Source organism: Macaca nemestrina, chromosome 5, assembly GCF_043159975.1.
Source record: "Macaca nemestrina isolate mMacNem1 chromosome 5, mMacNem.hap1, whole genome shotgun sequence".
NCBI lineage: Eukaryota > Metazoa > Chordata > Mammalia > Primates > Cercopithecidae > Macaca > Macaca nemestrina.
In genome coordinates this window covers 1,986,033-2,008,152 of record NC_092129.1, presented here as the reverse complement: position 1 = coordinate 2,008,152, position 22,120 = coordinate 1,986,033, and the positions used below count along the sequence as shown (strand labels likewise).

The window sequence follows — 22,120 nt, the reverse complement described above, 5'->3', positions numbered from 1 at the left end:
ATGTGTGTTCAAGCATGTTCACAATGTGTGTTCAAACTGAGGGTTCCCTTCACAATGTGTGTTCGTAATCACACAGATGCTGGAAGGGTTCGAGCATGTGCACCAAGCCACTTTACTTCCTTTACTTAATCTGTTCCTAAAGAATGAATGTTAAAGAACAAGTTTTGTAAACCATTCTGTTTTTAGAGATAGGGTCTCGCTCTGTTGCCCAGGCTGGAGTGCAGTGTCCAATCCTGGCTCACTGCAGCCTCGACCTCCCAGGCTCCCGAGTAGCTGGGATTACAGGCATGAGTCACCACACCCAGCTGATTTTTCATTTTTGTAGAAATGAGGTCTCACGATGTTGCCCAGACTGCTCTCCTGGGCTCAAACGATCCTCCTGCCTCGGCTTCCCAAAGTGTTGGGATTAAAAGCATGAGCCACTGCACCTAATTAACTGATAATTATGAGCTCAGCTTTTACTTTTAGGATCAATGTGTCTTCAATAGCTCAGTTTTGTCTGTTGTTATTCATTAGAAGAAACCAGATCAATTATGTAAGAAATAAAACATTTTGTAATGTAAACAATAGCACCACTAGACAAAGCTCTGATTCTGATTTCTAAAATTTCGCAAGTCAATTCTGAGAGTGACACCAGGGAAGAAAGCTTGTGGCTAGACAGCAGCCCTCCTCATCTGGACAGTGGTGAGGGCAAGGTGGTCTGACAGCCCTGGCTCCTGGAAGGGAGTCCCCACCCCACAGAGGGGCCAGCCCTCCAGCACCTGCCACAGACCCTGAGAGCGGCCACTATCCCGGGGGCCTCAAAGAGACTCTCAAACCATGTCACGTGATGAGAAACGACGTAAATATTTTGATGATGACCATTAATTGGTTTTCATTGTTCCGTCATTTATTAAGATGGGCATGTACTGAGTATCTTTGTATTGTTTAAATCAAATAGCCAAGGAACCTGAATTCCGGGGCCTGTTGGAATTGAGGCAACGTTAGAGACTACTGGAGCACTCACTCTCACCCTGGGTGTTGCGAGACGGCCACGCATACATCATGTAGAAATGCTTTCTGAAAAGGATAGTCAGATTCCAGTGTGGGGGATTCAGACAGTATCAGAACTGAATTTGGTAACCAAATCGGCCATAGTCTGTGCTTGACTAAGATCAATGGCACAGCTGTGCATTTGAGACAGTGGATAACAGGTGTGGACATTGAAACTGGGAACTCAACTCCAAAAACAAAATTAATATTTACTCTACACTTGGCTTTATTTTTAAAAAATAGGCCAGGGCAGAGGCGAGGCATCCCACATAGAGATACCGCAAGTGCTGGGCAATGCCCGGGAGCCTCAGGCACCAAGCAAGCCAACAAAAATGTCTGCAGGGCCCAGAGTCTGATGGGCAGCAGCTCGAGCCAGGTGGGGCTGTCTGAGGGACCTCTGGAGATGAGTCAGGCATTCTGGACTGTGACAGTGACACCTGGGGTGACTGGTGCTGTTGGGGAGGACCAGGGATGCCACACATCTGGCATCATGCAGGTCAGTCACGCACACTTGGGTTTTGTCCGTGAGAAACACCATTTGAATGGGGCCCTTCCCTACAGGTGTGAGGAGTTCAGGTTGGGGCAGCCACTGAGAAGGGCACCCTCATAGATGGTCCGCGTGGCACAACAGTGCATGTGCCTGTGGTGGAACCATCAAGTACACTGACTAGTTTAGGAGTATCGCTTTCTGGCCAGTGCGAGATTCCCAGTAAGACGTCCTCAAGCTCTAAGTAGCTTGGCTTCTTATAGAGACTCCCCGGCTAAATGGAGCCAGGGCAGGAACTCCTGGGGGGCCTCCCTGACACTCCCCAACAGCAGAAGATGAGAACTTCACACAGAGCACCAGGCGCAGACGCTCTAGCGCGAGCCTAGGAGGTGCTTCCAGTAACCGCAAGCAAGACCGAGGCGGCGTGCTGAGAAACACGGTGTGGCCCACACCTGTGCCACGCTCTGAAACAGTAAAACTGCACTGGCCAGGAAGAAACGTTGGAAGCTCTTCCAGTCCCCTCGCCCCACAGCTGATTCCCGTCTTAGAAGAAGCAAAACCCAGGGCTGCGAGTCCTGCTTTTTAGGATGGCCCCAGGACCTGCACTTCTCTTTCCACACCAACTTGGAGGCTGCAACTCTGAGAATAAAGTAGGAATCCCACAGAAGAGGAGTCAGAGCAGCGGTCCACTGTGTTCCTGGAGAGGCCGGCCTTTGCACCCCAGCCACTCTGCAGACCAGACATAAAGCTGGGAGGAAGGGCCGCCAGCTCCAGTGCTGAGAACACAGCGCAGAAAAGCAGCATCTGTGCTCCGGGATGAGTAAACAGAGACCCGAGGGAGCTGCCGAAACCGCACTGCAAACAGGAGAGGGAGCATCAGCTCCACCAGGAAGAGTTTCTCCTCAAGAGGGCTTGGGGAGACCAGGGGTTCTCAAACAGGTCCATGGAAGCCCAAGTCTGACGGCAACCACTCAGGAACCAGAGGCTGCAGGAGAAAGAGGTGGGAGGTGAGTCCCAGGCTCTGCCACCACCCAGTCAGAAAGCCCCCATGATTGTGCAAGGTTCCATCTGGACAAAGAGTTTAAAAGTAAAAAAATATTGAAAGCCACTTCTGAAGGAAACAAAACATTTCTTATAACATACTTGCTCCACATCTTGTACATGTCTTCCATGAAAAATAAGCAACCATCTGTAGGAGACGACAGGAAAGGCACAGCTGAAATGAGACAGCCATGCCCAGGGAGTAAGGACACAGGCTCACACTTCAAGTCACTAAGCTCGGTACTTCAAGTCACTAAGCTCAGTACTTCAAGTCACTGAGCTCAGTACTCAAGTCACTAAGCTCAGTAGAGACTTGCAGATGTGGGAAATAAAGTGGATGATGTAGAAGACCTAATTGAAAACAAATTCTCAAAATGCTGAAGAAGAGAACAGAAACCCTAAAATGCTCACTTTCTCTTTTCAAAGAAAATAAAATTAAGCTAATTGGTTGACAAACAGGGAAGACCCAACTTCCCAATACTACATATTCCTGAAGGACAGATGGAAATGGATGGACTGTTTTCCAGTAATTATGCTTAGCTGTTTTATTTCAAGATTTCATATCTTAGAAGAAAACACAACTGAGAGGAAATGGGTTGTTCTTTCATTTCATGCCCCTCATCCCTGTGAACTTTTCTGTGGGATGTGGAACCGTGTCTGAGTATCAATCATAGGGCTGTGGCACAATATGGTTTTAGAAGGAAGCCGCCTGCCCGTGGTTTGCTGTCCCTGCTCGCTCCCAAGAGGAAGAGACACCGCCCACCCAAAGGCTTCGGAGCCCCTTTCGTTAACAGAGAACACAGCGAACAATTCCCCAAAGACAGCAGGAATGCACAGAGGTTGGAGTGGCAGGCAAACGGCCAACACACACCACTGGGGCCGTGATGCTGCTGCAGCCTGAGTTTCTGATGCACCAAGGTGGTTTTGTACACAGGAAAATTATTTGTGGTTTATTTTTATGCTTATAAAATTATAATTCAATTCGTTAAACACTTAACATTTTAAAACCCTAGTCTTTAAGCTTTTAATCCTATTTAATAGCTTTTATATTTAGAAATCTAGTAAATTTTAACAATCATGTGCAAAGTAGCCTTTGATTCATGTTCAGTTAACTCACAATGAACAGATTAAATCCCTTAAGGAATGAGTTACAGTTACAACTTTGTTAAAGTATTTTAAGATTGTTCAGTTTCATTTTAAATTTACTATGTTAGATTTTCTTGAATACTTAAGTGACAAAAATAAAACGTAAGATGGTCCTGAGTTCTTAATCGATTATTAAAAATCTAACAAAGCAAACGTATAAATATGGTGAATTTTAAGTTCTCTTAAAAATGTAAATTTTGTAAAATTTTCCTTTTTTTCTCAACTAAAAAGTCACGAGTCCACGGTCAACATAGATGTCAAATTAGAATCAGATCTTTTAAAATATAAACATCTCTAAAGCACTGCAAATGACTTAAATATTAATTATTCTAGGTTATTCCGCAAGTCTATTAATGCTATGGCTTTGGTGTATTTTGCCATCTCTAGATTTAATTCAAGCCACTAAAGAAACCTTTTCCAATCTGAAGTGACTTGGGGTTACCATTCTAGGGGAACTAGAACGTTCAACGACCAAAGATTTTGCCCTCTCACAAAACCCAGAGCCATCTACACTCACAATGAGTCTTCCTGCCCAACTGACATGCAAGCGGAACCCTTTTTGTAACTGCTGTCACAGTGGAAGTCTCCAAACCCCACCCTTGGATAGCAGGGCTGGAGCTCTCAGGCTCAGGTGGTGCCTTTTCCTGATTCTCTGGCCCTGCTGCAGGCAGCTATTTCTGTCTCCTGTTGGTTGGGCTTTGCTGTACTCAGCCCTCTTGAGGGCAGGAGTGTCTTCCATGCTGCTGGGAAGAACCCTGATGCCATCCCATCCGGCACCACGGAATGCCATTTCCTCCTCATCTACATTCATGGTCTGCGGGGTCATAGCATACCCACGTGAACTCAGCAGATCTCTTGTGGTTGATGCTGGTCCCACCACCCCACTCACGGCCACAAGGACACCACAGGTGCCCTTCATGGAGCATGGGGCTGGGGGGTAGTTTAGTCAACGAAAAAGACCTGGGTAGCTAACAACTTAACTTCGAACAAGGACAAACACAAGGACTAAAACAGAAATGAAAAACAAATTGCAACACAGATGAAGACACTAGACCAGGTGGGACCCACGGGGAAGACAGGAGAGACACAGAACCTTCTCCGACCACTGTGAAGCGTGAAGTGCTGTCTTCAGGAGGATGCGAGACCCGCAGTGTGTACGTGATGCTTCACGCCCAGGAATACTTGCAGTAAATCATGCAATTCTCTTTACGGATGTAGGTTTACTCATTCTCAGCAGTCCTTTCCGTTATCTTTAAAAAGCTCAATTGGCCAGGGGCCGTGGTTCTCGCCTGTATTCCTAGCACTGTGGGGGGCCGAGGCGGGCGGATCACCTGAGGTCAGGAGTTGGAGACCATCCTGGCCAACATAGTGAAACTCTGTCTCTACTAAAAATACAAAAATTAGCCAGGCGTGGTGGCGGGCACCTGTAATCCAACTACTCGGGAGGCTGAGGCAGGAGAATTGCTTAAACCCGGGAGGCGGAGGTTACAGTGAGCTGCGATTGTGCCATTGCACTCCAGCCTGGGTGACAGGAGCGAAATTCCGTTTCAAAAAAAAAAAGATAAAAGCTCCATTTAGGAAATCTCTCCTCATAAGACAGGATGCAGGCCAGGAGCCTCCTGTGGCGGCCAGGAAGGAGGGGATAGCAGGAGGCTGCACCTCAGCCTCACCCTCTCGGCCAGGCCCACTCCCTGCCTGGTATTCTCTATATACAAGTATCACCTCTCGGCCAGGCCCACTCCCTGCTCTATATATAAACAGAGCAGACTGTTTCAATTATGAGTACTTAGAAGGAAATAGTGCAATCTTGCTCCTGAATTTATAAATTAGCTGATAGAGTGATCACAGATATCACAGGTTTTTATCCTATGTAAAAACCAAGGAAAGTAACCTTTCCTCCAGGTGTATACTTATGTCATTTTTCCTTGGCAAAGCTAAACCACAAACCTCAAAGTAGTAAGGCCTAAATAAAACAGATTTAAATTTCACCCCACATGCCTTAGTCAAAAAAAAAAAAAGATGACTCAAGGAAGAACACTGGAGATTTAGTTTCCCAGAAGTTAACCATGCTGTCTTTGCATTTCTATTTGTACAATGACTCATATAGATTACTTCTGATAACCCCACTCTCATCAAAGTCTTAATAATTAAAGCATGCGGCTCAATTCCCAACTTTTCGGTCTCAAACCAGCAATCAGCAGGAAAAGAGCCATGCTATCCTGGCATAAACACTTATGTTCCACATTCAACATCCAGCAAGCACTCAAAAACTGCAACAGGCCAGGTGCAGCAGCTCGCACCTGCAATCTCAGCACTTTGGAAGCCGAGGCAGGAGGATTGCTTGAGCCCAGGAGTTCAAGGCCAGCCTAGGCAAACTGGTGAGACTGCATCTCAATGCAAAAAAAAAAAAAAAAAATTAGTTGGGGGTGGTGGTTTGAGCCTGAGGTCTGAGCAACTCGGGAAGCTGAGGCGGGACCATCACTGGAGCCAGGGAGTTTGAGGTTGTAGTCAGTCGTGATCACACCACTGGACTCCAGCCTGGGTGACAGAGCAAGACCCTGTCTAAAACAAACAAACAAACAAACAAACAAAAAACTACAACACACACCAAAGAGCAGGGGAGGTTTGGAGGGAGACCAACTGTTTCTCAGCGCAATTAACAGAACTAGGTTCAGAAATAACCCAGATATTGGCACTGTCAGTCAGGAATTAAAAATTATTATAATATGTTAAAAGTTCTACTGTAATTTCAGCAGAGATACAAATCTCTGGAGGAAAAATTTTCTAGGCCTACGATAATCAGGATAAATCAAACTGGAAAAAGAGAACAAAACAAAACACAAAAAGCCAAACCCAATCTAGAGGAAACATACTGTAAATACAAAGATGAAAATTTTAGTTTTAAATTAAAGCTATAGCAATCATTAGATAAAACATTGAGTCCGAAATATAAAGAGATGAAGGATATAAACATGCAATTTAAAAATTAAAAGAATTCTGGGCCAGGCACGGTTGCTCACACCTGTAATCCCAGCATTTTGGGAGGCCGAGGCGGGCAGATCACGAGGTCAAGAGATCAAGACCATCCCATCCTGGCCAACATGGTGAAACCCCGTCTCTACTAAAAATACAAAAATTAGCTGGGTGTGGTGGTGGGAACCTGTAGTCTCAGCTACTCGGGAGGCTGAGGCAGAAGACTCACTTGAACCCGGGAGGTGGAGGTTGCAGTGAGCCAAGATTATGCCACTGCACTCCAGCATGGGTGACAGAGCACGACTCCATCTCAAAAAAAAAAAAGAAAATTAAAAGAATTCCAAAACCTAGTAGCCTGTGGGACAATGTGCAATCTTATTAGTATTCAAACAGAGGTAAATTAAAATTGGGAGGTACTGTTTCTTGATAATTAACAAAAGTAATGCAAGTGTTAACAACCAAAACTGGTGAGGAAGCAAACAAGAGGAAACACTTTGAGAAGCATTTGTCTATAGCAGAACCCTTTAAAAGTTTATTTTTCTCAGTAATACTACTTCTTGAGAAAGTAATCTATCTGGAGAAAATAAACCCACATACAAAAAAACATTGTATGCCCAAAGACATACATCAAAACACTACTTATAGTACCAAAATATTAAAAACCATGTCAACGTCCACTCTAAATGACATAACTATCTTACAGATAAATCAGTTTGCAGATGTCCATTTCTGCCTTTCCTGCATGTGTCAATGCGCCACATGCCGGCCCCGGAAACAGCTGTCCCCTCGCCGCCCTGCAGGCCTTCCCTCCACACTCCGCCATTCTTCCCTTCCCAGGAGGTTGTGTTGTGGCCTGAGCCCCCCGGGGTGCACCTGGGCTCTGCATGCAGCCCTCTGCCAGTCTGCGTCTTGTCTTTCACTGAAACTCTCCGAGAACCCCCCAAGTTTCTACCTTGTGTTCTAGGGTAACAGTACTGACATGGTCTAGATGTAACTCAGTATAGCTAGAAAAACCAAAGCAAGTCTCCTTATAATAAATCCTGCACAACTGAGAAACTGAAAAATTGAAAATAAAGCCAAACTACCCAATACAATGCGAAAAGAGTTTTTATATCATCTTACATTAATCCTCTTTAATTTCATTACAGTTGACCCCTGGACAACAAGGGTTTGAACTTGCAAGTCCACTTAGAGATGGATTATTTTTCAACCAAACTCGGATCAAAAATACAGCCTCCCAGGATGTGAAACCCAGGCATCTGGAGGGCAGACTTTTTGACTATGTGGGTTCTGTAGGACTTGAGTGTGTGAGGATTTGGGAGAACACAGGGGACCTGGAACCAATCCCCCACGTAGACCGAGGGATGACTGTAACTATTTTACCACTGACAAAAGATAAAATTGATTATTGTGATAGTAATATAAAATCAATTTGATAATATAAGGTAAGGTGATATTTGTGACTCAGTTATCCATTCCAATAAATTGTATCTCTTTGTATCTGCGTGTGAAGCAGCTTTCTCCATACCTAACCTGCACGCTTCCTGTTCTCCCTGAACTCCCTGTGTGAACGGTAGGGTCCCTCTGCAGCCCACACTTTCAAACTCAGGAACCCATCAGTTCATGTCACAACTTTCTTTCATCTTCTGCATCTCTGCTTTGAGATACTTCTGCCTTGCTAGTTTTTTGCTGGAAATAAGTCTCGCTTGGCTACCATCTCAGCCAGGATAATTTAACTACGAAGCTTCTTGAATTTGTGTTCCCATCCTAAGCAGTTCAACAGCTACACTGATATGACAAATATACCACTGTCCTCAGATGTCCAATAAACCAAAGCTGACAATACATCCCTAAGTCACATCTGACCGGGTGCATGTGGCACGCAGCTGCAGTTCCTGGCAGGACACCCAGGTGTGCTTCAGAGTCTTGGATTCCGAAGCCACTCTGCAGAGCCTGTGGTCCCTTGTGAGCTGTTATGGTTCCTTACTCATTTTGAGAGTCCTCTTAGCCACAGGCATTGTTAGATAATTTTGTAAGTACGAGTATAATCCTCTTCCTCCAAAAGACTCACAAGTCTTATTTTGACAACTGAGCAATAACAGTGATGAAAAACATTACTTTTTTTCTTTTTAAGCATATCTAGAAATTTACCCTGAGAGGCTCAAAACTTTAGTTTTGGAAAGGGGATAACTGTTTTCACATTAAAACATATTAAAACAAAACAAAACAAAAACAAGTCATGGAATCTGTCTCCTGCTTTTCAAAAGTGACGTGAGTTCCCTGAAACAAGATGGGTGAGTGCCACACCCGCCCCAGATCACACACTTGAAAGCCGGGTTCCCAGAACGTGCGGCCTCTGTCCCAGCGAGAGGTGGGAAGTTCATCCTACTGTGCCAGATCTTCACGACGTGCATTCATGAGCCTGAAATCATGGAGAGGGTGGGCCAGCTTCCAGCACTCGGCGAGTGCGTGGTGGGGGCCGGCGCGCTGTCCCCAACCCTTTCTCACAGCCCAGTGCTCATCCTCAGTCCTGACACCACAGACGCCACTGCGGAGGGGCCAGGTCAGCCACACATCCAGGAAAGGAGAGCTAGAAGGACGATGGCTTATCTCTGCAAGTGCGTATTCACATCAGGGAAGTCACCCAAAAGCATGAGATGAGAGGGAGGAAGCAGGGAGCATGGGTGGGCATCGTGCAATCCATCGAGGGCCTGAATGGGACAGAAAGGTGGAGGAGAGTGGCTTCACCCTGGTATTTGTCCTTCTACCTGCCTGTTTGAGCTGGGACACTAGTCTTCTCTTGCCCTTGGGCTGGGACTTACACCAGTACCCCCCAACTCTTCCCCCATTCTCAGGCCTTTGGACTCAGGCGGGAACACCACCACCAGCTATCCTGGGGCTCCAGCTTGCAGACAGCAAATCTTGGGACTTCTCAGTCTCCACAATTGCATGAGCCAATTCACATAAAAAATTCCATCCATCCATCCATCCATCCATCCATCCATCCATCCATCTCTCTCCCTCTCTATCCATCCATCCACCCTTCCCTGTCTCTATCCATCCATCCATCCCTCTCCATCCATCCATCCATCCCTCTCCCTATCCATCCATCCATCCATCCATCCATCTCTTTCTCTCCATCCACCATCACCTATTGATTCCGTTTCTCTGGAAACGTGTTTCTGTAACATGTGTTTTATCCTCCTACTGGGAGGTTGGTGTTATCACTCCCCAACACTGACCCTGACCTGTTGAAGGCAGGTGGCCTGTATTTCCTGTCTAGTGGGAGGGGCTGCCCTGTGTGACCTAACATCCTACTCTAATCAATACGCAGCCCGCTCTCTAAGCCAACACATGCACTTTACATGTTAATATGCCGGGGCTGGAACTTAGAGGGGTCTTTTCCTACAATAAAAATTTCAAATCATTATTTCGATGCACCATCTAATAGATTTTCTTAAAACGAAAGCTTGAGTCACATGCTTCATTTTGTGGGCATGATTTTAAACAACATTATGTGTAGGTTGCACCAGGGATTTAATAAAACAGAGAAAGAACATGCTACTTTAAAAAGGAAGGATGAATATTTCCAGGTTCAACAATTTCACAAATGTTAGTGAAGGGATAACATGTATCTTAAAATCAAATAAATGTTTTACTGCAAAATGAAGGCTTCTAAGCCTATCTGCCATGTGTTCCTGAGGAACCATTGCTGTTTCAGAGACCTATCTGATAACCATGACTGGAAAAACTGCGTGCTGCAAAGCTTTTGGAGCAATGGGCCTGCTTTAGATACTTCTATAGACAGAGACAATTAGCACCAGATTAACACCACTCCTAAAATTCAACATTACAAAATGAAACGTGGTAAAGTGTGTTCATGTTTGGAAATATTTATTCTCTGTGTCCACCTACCCTCAGGGGACTCACTCTCCACTCTGCTGGGCTGGGCTGGGCCTCATGGTGGGTGTGACCAAGGGGTATGGGATGTTGGCCAGCCTCCACCTTGCCCCGTAGGGGCCAGCAGGTCTGGTGGGACTTCACCCGTCGGCCATGCTCCGAGATGAAGGGGATGCTGGACAGAACTGGATGACCTTCCATGAGTGTTAGGGAAAGCCTTTGGTATTTGGGGAAATCTGTCATGTAACAAAACTCAAAAGATGAAGATTACCATAAAACAAATTATTTTTTCAGGCCAGGCACGGTGGCATACACCTATAGTCCCCAGCACTTTGGGAGGCTAAGGTGGGAGGATTGCTTGAGGGCAGGAGTTTGAGACCAGCCTGGGCAAAATAGTGAGACCTCCATCTCTACTAAAAATGAAAATTAAAACATGAGCCGGGTGGGGTGGTGCATGCCTGTAGTATCAGCTACTTAGGAGGTTGAGGCGGGAGGACTGCTTGAACCCAGGAGTTCGAGGCTGCAGTGAACTGTGATTGCACTGTAGCCTGGGCAAGAGTGAGACCGTGTCTCACAAAAAAAAAAAAAAGAAAGAAAAAGAAAAAAAAGGAAAAGGAAAGAAATTATTTTTCAAGCAAGACTAGAACTCAAGGATCTTTCAAAATGTACCAAGTACTTTACAGGGTACTTTCTAGTAGAGGAAACAAAGAAAGATGGCAGCTCTCCTCAAGGGTGTGTTTATAATTAGCACAGAGAGAATTATGAAAATCACACAGTTAAGTAACTATAAACTCGTGAATCATACAGTTATGTATTTTATGTGACTGTAAACTGGCTTAATTGGTAATAAGGAAGAAGGATCCTCTCAAATATGCTCAAAAAAAAAGAAAAAAAGAAAAAAAGCAAAAAAGCTACATGGGCGACAAGAGGGATGCCAGTGGTGACGAGGAGACCCCTGCGCCCACAGGTGATTTCCTGCCGGTGGTTGCTGGGAGGACACCAGGGGTGACCTGAGAAAGTGGGAATGGGACGCAGAGGTGGCGGCTGGGAGCTGGGAGCGGGGGTCCGGGCAGGGCCGCGCTGAGGCGGGGGCGTCCGCGCCGAGCCAGGAATGGCGCCCCCCGACGTCCACACCACGGTCCGGCATCTGCGAACGGGCGGCTAGAGTCGCCCACAGGGAAAGAGGACTTGGCGGGTGTGGCTGCGTCGGCGGCCTCCAGACGGGGGATGGTTGTGGAGGTCCCGGGTGTAATTACAGGGGCAGGACAAGGACCAAGTGTCCACACGGGGAGGACGAGCGGGGAGACGGTCGGAGTGAGCAACGGGATCTCGGCCCGGAAGACGGAGCACGCCCCGAGCCAGGACGGCGGCGCCTCCGGAAGCCGGAAAAGGCCGAGCACCGGATTCTCCCGGAGCCGCCCTACCGGGGGAGCTAAACCCGTGAGCCCCGCAGCCTCCCGACCACGGAGCTGCAGTCGGGAAATCGGCCTTTTCCTCCGCGGCCCACAGCAGTGATTCGTTACTGCGGCGACGGGAAGCGTCCAAGCCTAGCTCAAAGGCATTTGCCGCAGCAACTTTTAAATTATTTGCATTTCTGCCTGTTTGCGCTGGGACACTGGCTCCTGCCCTTGGGCTGGGACTTAACATCAGTACCCCCCAACTCTTCCCCCATTCTCAAGCCTTTGGACTCAGACTGGAACAAACCACCAGCTTTCCTGGACTCCAGCTTGCAGACAGCAGCTCGTGGCACTTCCCAGCCTCCACAACTGCGTGAGCCAATTCACATAAAAAATTCCAACCATCTCTCTCTGTCTCTCTCTCTCTCCCCATCCATGTCTCACCTATTGATTCCCCTTCTCTGGAAACGCGTTTCTCTAACGTGTGTTTTATCCTCCTACTGGGAGGCTCCGCAATGCTGACCCTGGAGCATGCTTAGTGGGGAAACACGGGTCCTGAGATTTCAAGCTGGAAGGTGCTCTCCAACTGTGAAACTGTGACATGGTCCCGGAATAACGGCGCCCACGCGGTGAGAGGTCAGCACAGAGTTTACGTTCTTATCCATAGCGACGATGTGGGCTGCCATTTGGGATATAAAAACAGTGGCACGGGCTTACCTTCCCGAAAGTCCTCTTATGAATGTGAGAGGCTAGGAAGTTGTCTCAGCGCGGAAGGACTTGCAAACACGGCCTAGGTTCTGGATGAATGACAAGTCTATCTAGATTGGGGTTTGTTTTCCAATTTCAAAAAGAACTTTAAAATAAATATGTAAATACAAATGGCAGAAGCAATGTATTTTATCTTATTACAAATGTGTGCAGCACTTAACAGATTTCCTACATAGAAGCTCACAGTGGGGCATAAGTGCGTGGGCTTGGAAGCCGTCGGGATGCTGGTGCAAACTCTCAACTGCACATAAACTGATCTGTCTGGATCCCCACACTCTTCTCTGAGACACAGCTGCGCTAACATCTGCAAACAAAGCTGCCGGCAAGAACTGGATAACATGAGGAAAGACCCGCACACAGCTCCTCGCTCTTGGGGGACACTCAGCAGCAGCTTTGGTTATTATTTTACACAGCATCATTTGTTCCCAAGCAACCTTGTAAAATACACAGGACAAATGCTATGAATGACCATTCCGTATCTGAGAGACTCAGGGAGAACAAGACGTCTCCAGCCTGATAGACACCTGTGTTATGAAGGACTAAGTGCGGGAGCTGCCGTAGACATCATCATGCTCCAGGTTCCTAATATAAGGTCTCTCACCAGCACCCTAGGTACGTGGCAGCAGCCAGAGTCTGCCACCTGGGTGAGCTGATTTCCATGAGTTTCTCCTCCTGATTGCAAAGACCATCGCAGCCTGGGTGTCAGTGGCACCAGACATGCTTCTATGACATTTTTCCACCAGGTAACAACAGTCAATAGTGAACTGGCCATTCCCAAAACCTGCTTACTCCTGGTGTCAGATGTCATCCTGCAATGACCAGCTTTGCATTGTATCAAGAAAAACGTGCTTAAGTCATAGATGAAAGGTCTGATCATTTGATGAGGCTGTAATGGGGAGGTAGAATAGAGAGCCTTAAACCTGTTTGTCAAAACAGCCCGCTTCAAAGTAGCAGTAATGACTGTGGAGCTAAAAATGTATTTATCGTAAGATACATGTTTTAAGTTAAATTTATAGAGAGTGTGACAGAACATTACCAAGTACCCATCAGAAATTAGAAATCAGGGGGTCTGAGGCAGGGGTCAGCAGGCCTTGTTTCCAGAGCCTGGGTCATGACCCTTCTGATCAAAACAGGATGTAGCACAGGAACTGGCCCAAACCAGCTAGGGCCAAGATGGTGCTGAAGCATTTGAATCAGAGTCTCTGGTTGCTCTCGTTACTCATTATGTACTGATTATAATTCATCTGCATAAGACACTCCCACTGGCACCATGACAGTTTACAAATGCGTGGAAACAACCCAGAGGTGACCTTATATGGTTCCGGAACTCCCACCCGTTTTCCAGAAAGCTCATGAATAACCTGCCCCTTATTTAGCATATAATTAAGAGTGGGTGTAACTATGCTCGCCAGCGACCAACGCGTGCTGCTCTGGGCCACTCTGCCTGTGCAGTGGCCCTGCTGTCGGTGCAGCTACCGTTTTGCTGCACACTTTGCTCTGTCACCACCACCTCACCCTCGAATTCTTTCCTGAGCAAAGCCAAGAACCCTGCTGGGCTAAGCCCCAGTTTGGGGATTTCCTGCATCAGGTCTGGACCTAGCCTGTAAAATTCTGACCAGCTGATCATAGTTAATAAAGAAAGTAGGTCATGCGCGGTGGCTCACGCCTGTAATCCCAGCACTTTGGGAGGCCGAGGTAGACGGATCACAAGGTCAAGAGATCAAGACCATCCTGGCTAACACAGTGAAACCCCGTCTCTACTAAAAATACAAAAAATTAGCCGCGAGGTGGCAGGCGCCTGTAGTCCCAGCTACTCAGGAGGCTGAGGCGGGAGAATGGCGTGAACCTGGAAGGCAGAGCTTGCAGTGAGCTGAGACTGCGCCACTGCACTCTAGTCTGGGCAACAGAGCAAGACTCCGTCTCAAAAAAAAAAGAAAAAGAAAGTAGCAATCCCCTAAGTGTGAGCTGTGCTGTCACCAATTTTACTCCCCGATTTTCACAGCTCCAGCATTCTCTCATTACCAGATCCAACGTTAGACAGGGGAAATGCTGTTGGTGTTTGTGGCACAGACTTCTAATATTTCACCACACTTGTTCCCATGTTTTCCTTGTGTGTATGTTTTTATATCATAAACAAAATAAACCATGCTTAGGAGAGTACTATCAATCTTTCCTTCAAAACAGCAGTGCCCTCATATACTGCTAAATGGAATCATGTATTAAATAAATACGACCTCCAACTTTACCTGTGCTTCACACAAGAACTTCATTTGCCAACCGATGGTATTCAATTTAAAGTGAAGCTCTCCTTTCTTATTAAATTATGCAGGATAGGCTTCAAAGGTTACTGTCTTACTGAGACTTGGATTTTTCTTGCATACACGCTCTTTGGATTGTTGCGAGCCTCTGGTTAATTTCAGAGTTCTAAGAAAGCTGGTTTTGACAATTTCTGTGACTGTTTTCATTGCCTTTGTGAAGGAGAAGATTTTTGATGTCCTGTTCCAGCATCCCTAGTGCTTCTTTATCATGTTTACTTTTAACAAAACCTTTTCCTGCCTGTGGTTATTTCCAAATCTTAATTTTACTTAATTTTATGTGGTTAACTGTCTCTTCAATAATTACCAATATTGTCCAATCCTGAGAAAATTTAAGTGATCAGAAAACATATTTTAAAAGTTACTGTAGTCATGGTAAGTAATTATTGTAATACAATGTATGAAAATAAAAATGACTTCCAGTTGTTTGATTTACAATGCTGGGAAACAGAGGAATGGTAGTGAGGTGATATATATGGAAGAAAGTAGACTAATATCAGTAAAGAAAGGAAATTTTTAAAAATAAGGAAACAACTTAGTGAATTATATATTATAATTCAGTATATGATATCATTACACTTAATGAATCAGTATGATGTATACCTATGCATAACTGGCTTCTTGTGCCTGTTATTTAGTGGCCCTTCATCACGAAGGTTCATGACAACTACAACTTGTTGCTTTTTCCTCTTTATTTTTTATAACTATATTTACACCATATTTGTTTCTTTTTTTTTTTTTTTTTTTTTTTTTTTGAGACAGAGTCTTGCTCTGTTGCCCAGGCTGCAGTGCAGTGCAGTGGCACGATCTTGGCTCACTGCAAGCTCCACCTCCCGGGTTCACACCATTCTCCTGCCTCAGCCTCCCGAGTAGCTGGGACTACAGGCACCCACCACCACGCTCGGCTAAGTTTTTCTATTTTTTAGTAGAGATGTGGTTTCACCGTGTTAGCCAGGATGGTCTTGATCTCCTGACCTCATAATCTGCCTGCCTCGGCCTCCCAAAGTGCTGGGATTACAGGCATGAGCCACTGCGCCCAGCCCCTATTTGTTTCTTTTATTCATTAATCTCAAGGGCAATAGAGACCTACCCAACCTTTTTTTCACTGAAAATTTTCAAGTATTCAAAAAAATTCAGTGAGGCTGAAAGACATTTTGATGCCAAATACTCAAGTGTCAAGACAGCTAACATCTGACTCCCCCATAAATCACTCCCCCTCTCCCTGCTGCCACCCTGCTGGGTCGAGCTTTGGCACTTTTCATCTTTCTTTCTTTCCTGACCACCCCTCCATCTCGCTGCCCAAATGCCGTTCAAAGGATTATAAAAGAACACGACAACTCAAAGCAATATGTTTTAAAAGTGCAGAATAGGTGATGCCACAAATATTATCAAGAAAAGCAGGTCCTTTACAGTGCACATGGCACAGTCTCATGGGAAGAATGAAGCATCATGAAGATGTACGGCTCAGTATTGTTTGTAATAGGGAACGAAAGCATAAATTCAAATTCCCATCTGGAGCAGACTGAAAAGATAAATTAGGGCCAAAGATGGAATTCAGCGGTGATGCTGATGGAAGCTCTGGTCCATGACAGCACAAGATGCACTTACTCATTTTCAATATTCAGTATTATTCAATATACAGCAGCAGTAGCGCGAGTGCCAGGCACAGCAACATGCCCTGAACCACAGCGATACGTTGTTTAGTGGAGAAGAGCAGGGTCACAAGACACGTGTGGAGTGCCGTTCCGCCTGATCACACGCGCTAGGCCAGAGTACACAGTCACACAATGACGCTATTCTCTGAATCAAAGCCTCAATCTTAAAGAGACAAAATGAAATTATTCCCAAACACTGGAGTTTAATACGTGATATTTATTTTATTTTATTTTTTTGAGACAGAGTCTTGTTTTGTTGCCCAGGCTGGTGTGCAGTGCCGTGATCTTAACTCACTGCAACCTCCGCCTCCCAGGTTCAAGCAGTTCTCCTGCCTCAGCCTCCTGAGTAGCTGGGATTATAGGCGCCCACCACCATGGCCGGCTCATTTTTGTATTTTTTAGTAGAGACGGGGTTTCGCCATGTTGGCCAGGCTGGTCTTGAACTCCTGACCTTAGGTGATCCACTGGCCGCCTTGGCCTCCTAAAGTGCTGGGATTACAGTTGTGAGCCACTGCGCCTGGCCAATACCTAATATTTTTAATCCTTTGCAAAAAATCTCCCTCTACATTTTAATAGAAGACCATTCATTTTTATATACAATTGATTTGCAATGGTTATTTTCATGTTTTATTCTAATTTAAAAAGTTTCTGGAAATGCTGTGGACTTTTTTCCGTAAGAACTTTCAAAATCCTGTTCTTTACTTGCTCTGCTGCTTGCTTTCTTGCTGGCACTGGTGTTCATGTTAGTGCCCCACGTAACCGTATTTGTCCACGGGTCTTCCCATACATTCCCGTTTCATTCAATTAAACATGCACGAGTGCTGAGTGGCAAACACCTTCATTATAAAAGAAACTTTTCCAGATGCATTTCCCCACAATAAAGGTTTATTTCTCTCTCTCTCCAATAAAAGTGTATTTCCTAAGTTCTCCCTGAACTCAGTGAACACTGGCATGTAACCTTAATTATTATAAGATTTCACCAAAATAAAGTCATAAAGATACAAAAATATAACGTAAGACCTGTATGCAGCAGAGGTGCCCCACCCACTCAGCAAGACTGTACCTGGGGCGTGGATGGGTTAAAGGCCACTCCAGTGATGGTGTCTGTGTGCCCAGCCAGCCGGTGAGAAAACGTGCTCGAGCCCATTTCATACACGTAAGCCTACAAGACAAGATGAGCAGGTGAGCCATGTTAACTCAGAGTGAGGAATCAGCTATGTGCTATGCAGAGCAGAGGGACTGTCTATAGATTAGTGCAGTTGATCAAATACAACAGCAACAACCGAGATGCCTGACAAAACATCATCCAAGCTGGGGAACTAACTTTATAAAACAGGCATCTTTTCCCCTTCTCTCTTGTAGATTTTTTACATCTTAGTGAACTTATGTCATACCTTCTATTTACTATCAAAAGCCTCCATAGTACCCTGTGAACAGTTTTAAATATATGCTCATGTTTGATGACTAATTTTAAGGAAGGAGTATAGATTCTGTAATGCAACCTTACCTTGAAGTTCCAAACTGAATGAAAAAAAAAAAAAGATACTCTATTGTATCCTCCCCTATAAACTTCAAATAGGTACATATGCTATACTGTGTTTCCTACTCATCAGCTTAGAATTTGAGCAATTCAAATACTCAGATTTTTTTATAGCTGTTGATAAATAAGTTCCTCTCCAACTGTGTGTGACACAATTCTGGATTTATGTATCCAGAACTGCCATCAATAGTTTATTTTAGAGACAAAATCTGTTATCAGATACCATTCTGATGGAATTGAGAGATGAGATAATCATTAAGTAACAAGGTGTATCAACAAATATTTTCTGAAAGCCTACTAGTAATAAACAGCAACGTCACATTGCAGCAGAAGGAAGGTGTCAAAGGTGATTCCTTTTCCCGCAAAACCCTACTGTTTTTTAAAAAATTAAGCATATTGTGTATATTTGAAGTTCGCAACATGATTTTATGGGATCCATACCTACAGATAAGAACATAATAGTACTGGTAACTGTAGAGAGGCAGACTCTCATATCTATCATCTCACATCGCTACTTGTATTTGTAACAAGAACAGCTAAAATCTATGTAGTTCAGGAAAATCCCTAATACTCCATGCTTTTATTAACTTGAGCACTCGTGTTGCACATTAGATACCTGGACTTCATCCTAGCAGCTGCTGTTTCGTATCCTTTGACCCACATCTCCCCATTTCCTCCCCGTCCCTGCCTATGTCTACCCTGTTAGCCACACTTCCATCATCTATCTTGGTGTCTTTGAGCTCTTGTTAAGATACAGATTTCACACAGAAGTGAGATCCTGCAGTCTTTTTCTTTTTGTGTCTGGTTTATTTCACTTAGCATAATGTCCTCCATGTCCATCCACACTGTGGCAAATGGCAGGCTATACCATTGTGTGTATGTGTGTACAGACATATGCACACACTCCTGTATCATATTTTTTATTAATTTGTGTTCATTGATGAGCTTTTAGGTAGTTTCTATAGCTTGGCTGTTGTGACTAATGCTCAATGAACATGGGAGGGCAGATGACTTTACATGGTGTTGACTGCCTCTCCTTTGAGCATATACCAGAAGGAGGACTGCTGGGTCATATTGTAGTTCTATTGTTACTGTTTTCTATACTGTTTTCCAGATGGCTGCACCAACCTACATTCCCACCAACAGTGCACAAGGTTCCCTTTTTTCACACCCTCACCAACATTTGCTATCTCTTGTCTTTTTGATAATAGCCATCCTTACAGGTATGAGGTGCTAGCTCAGTGGTTTTAATTTGCATTTCTCTTATGATTAGCAATGTGGAGCACCTTTTCATATAGATTTTTGGCCATTTTTATGTTGTCTTTGGAGAAATGTCTATCCAGGTCCTTTACTCATTTTTCAATCAGGTCATTTGTTTTTCTGCTATTGAGTTGCAAGAGTTCTTTATAAATTTTGGATATTAAACCCTTATCAGATATGTGGTTTGCAAATAATGTTTCCCAGTCCATAGGTTGCTTTTTCATTTAAGAAAAATAAAGTTGGAGGCATCACACTTGATTTAAGACTATATTACAAAGCTACAGTAACTAAAACAATATGGTACTGCCAGAAAAACAAAACCACAGACCAATTAGAGTATAGAGCTCAGAAATAAATCTAAATGTATATGGACAACTAATTTTCAATAAGGCCATCAAGAGGACACAATGAGGAAAGGATAATCGCTTTAATAAATGGTAACCTCTTTAATAAATGGTGTTAGGAAAACAGATTTCTGCACACAAAAGAATGAAATTGGACCTTTATTTTACCATACACAAAAATCAACTCAAAATGGATGAAAGACCTAAAATCATAAAACTGCTAGAAGAGAACATAGTGGAAAAGCACCTCAATATTGACCTTGGCAATAATATTTTGAACGTCAGAAAAAAAGCTCAGGCTACAAAACAAAAGTAAATAAATGGGACTGCATCAAACTAAAGAGCTTCTGCTCAGCAAATAAAATAATCACTGAAAAAGAACTATTTTAATGTAAGAATGAGTCCTTCAGATTTAGGCCTTACCAATGATTCTGTCAATGACTAAGCAGGTTTTGAAGTAAAGTCTACAAATAAATGTCTGATATACAGTTGACCCTTGAGCAACATGGTGGCTAGGGGTGCTGGCCCTCCACACAATCAAAAATCCACATGAAGCTTTTGACTCTCCAAAAGCTTTACTGATAACCTACTGTTGACCAGAAGTCTTACCAATAACATAAACAATCAATTACCATATATTTATATGCTATATGTATTAATACTTTATTCTTACAATACAGTAAGCGAAAGAAAAGAAAATGATATTTTAAAAAGTATAAGGAAGAAAAAATATACTCACTATTCACTGAGTGGCATCATAGAGGTCTTCATCCTCATTGTCTTCCTGTTGAGTGGGAAGGAGAAGTAGCAGGGGTTGGTTTTGCTGTCTCAGCATGGCCGAAGCAGAAGAGGTGGAGGAGGTGGAAGGGGAGGCAGCAGAGGCAGGCTCACTTGGTGTAACTTTACAGAAATATGTCGTAATTTCTGCCTGACATTTTTGCTTTCTCACATTTTCTATATGGTACCAATCCTACTACCATTTGCTTTCATTTCACTGCCTGTATCATAGAAGGATCCATGTCGTGAAAGACATCAAAAGCACTGAGTCATCAGAACCCTTCTTCCAGATTATGTCTAACGTCAATTTGTTTCTTGGCACTGCTTCTTCCGAGTCAGTCTTCTTACTCATTGTCCAGCATTGGTTTGAAGCACTCATCTCCATCAAGTGGTCTTCTCTTAATTCCTCTGGTGTGGTATCTGTTAGCTCTTGAATTTCTCCAAGATCCATAGCTTGAAACCTTTTTTGCCATATCCACGATCTCTTTCATGATTTCCTTGATTGGCCCTGTCATAAATCCTGTGAGGTCATGCACAACTCTGGACAGTTCTCTCCAGTGGAAATTGTTTCAGGGTTGATGGCCTGCATGGCTTTTCCTATAACAGTAATGGCCTCTTCAATTGTGTAATCTTTCCAGATTTTCATGATGTTCTCTCCATCAAAGTTCTCTTCCACAGCATTCACAACCCTTTCCATAGGGTTCCATGTGTAATGACCCTCTGATCTGGAGTCCGGATTAGAGAAGTTGTTTGGGGGCAAGACCACTTTGATGCCTCTAGTGTTAAACTCATTGGGTTCTGGGTGGCCAGGGGCATTGTCCAATATCAAAAGAACTTTAAAAGGCAGTCGTGGCCAAGCGTGGTGGCTCACGCCTGCAATCCCAGCACTTTGGGAGACCAAGGTGGGCGGATCATGAGGTCAGGAGATCAAGGCCATCCTTGCCAACATGGTGAAACCCCATCTCTGCTAAAAATACAAAAGTCAGCTGGGTGTGGTGGCACATGCCTATAATCACAGCTACTCGGGAGGCTGGGGCGGGAGAATTGCTTGACCCAGGAGGCAGTGGTTGCAGTGAGCCAAGACTGCACCATTACACTCCAGCCTGGCAACACAGCTAGACTCTGTTTCAGGAAAAAAAAAAAAAAAAGGCAGTTGCTTCCTGACTTCAGGGACAAAGTAACAATGGAACCAATGCGGGAAAAGGTTCTCACTGTCCTGCTTTCTTGGTGAACAATGAAACACCCGGCAGGTGGTGTTTTTTTCCCTTCAAGGCTCAGTTTTATGGATAAGGGTAGTCTCAATCACAAGCTCAGCTGCATTTGCAGAAACCAGTAGAGTTGACCTATCCCTTCCTGCTTTAAGTCTGGTGTTTCTTCTCTTCCTTACCAATAAATGTCCTTTGTAGCATGTTTTTCCCTAAGAATAGGCCACTTACATCTGCACTAAAAACCTGTTCAGGCAGACATCCTTTCTCCTCAAGGATT

At 44.5% G+C, this 22,120-nt stretch overlaps 1 protein-coding gene across 17 annotated transcripts in view; it reads right to left on the bottom strand.

The window, feature by feature from the left end:
- Nucleotides 1-22,120, bottom strand: part of LOC105487638 (WD repeat domain 27) — a 304,221-nt gene that overhangs the window by 166,935 nt on the left and 115,166 nt on the right. For all 17 annotated transcript variants that reach the window (XR_011623219.1, XR_011623220.1, XR_011623218.1 and 14 more), the window contains one exon: nt 17,778-17,876. Coding sequence is in view for 7 of the 17 variants with exons in the window: in XM_071096155.1 (XP_070952256.1) it covers nt 17,778-17,876 (99 nt within the window). In the remaining 10 variants the exon portion in view is untranslated. The remainder of the gene's footprint in view (nt 1-17,777; nt 17,877-22,120) is intronic.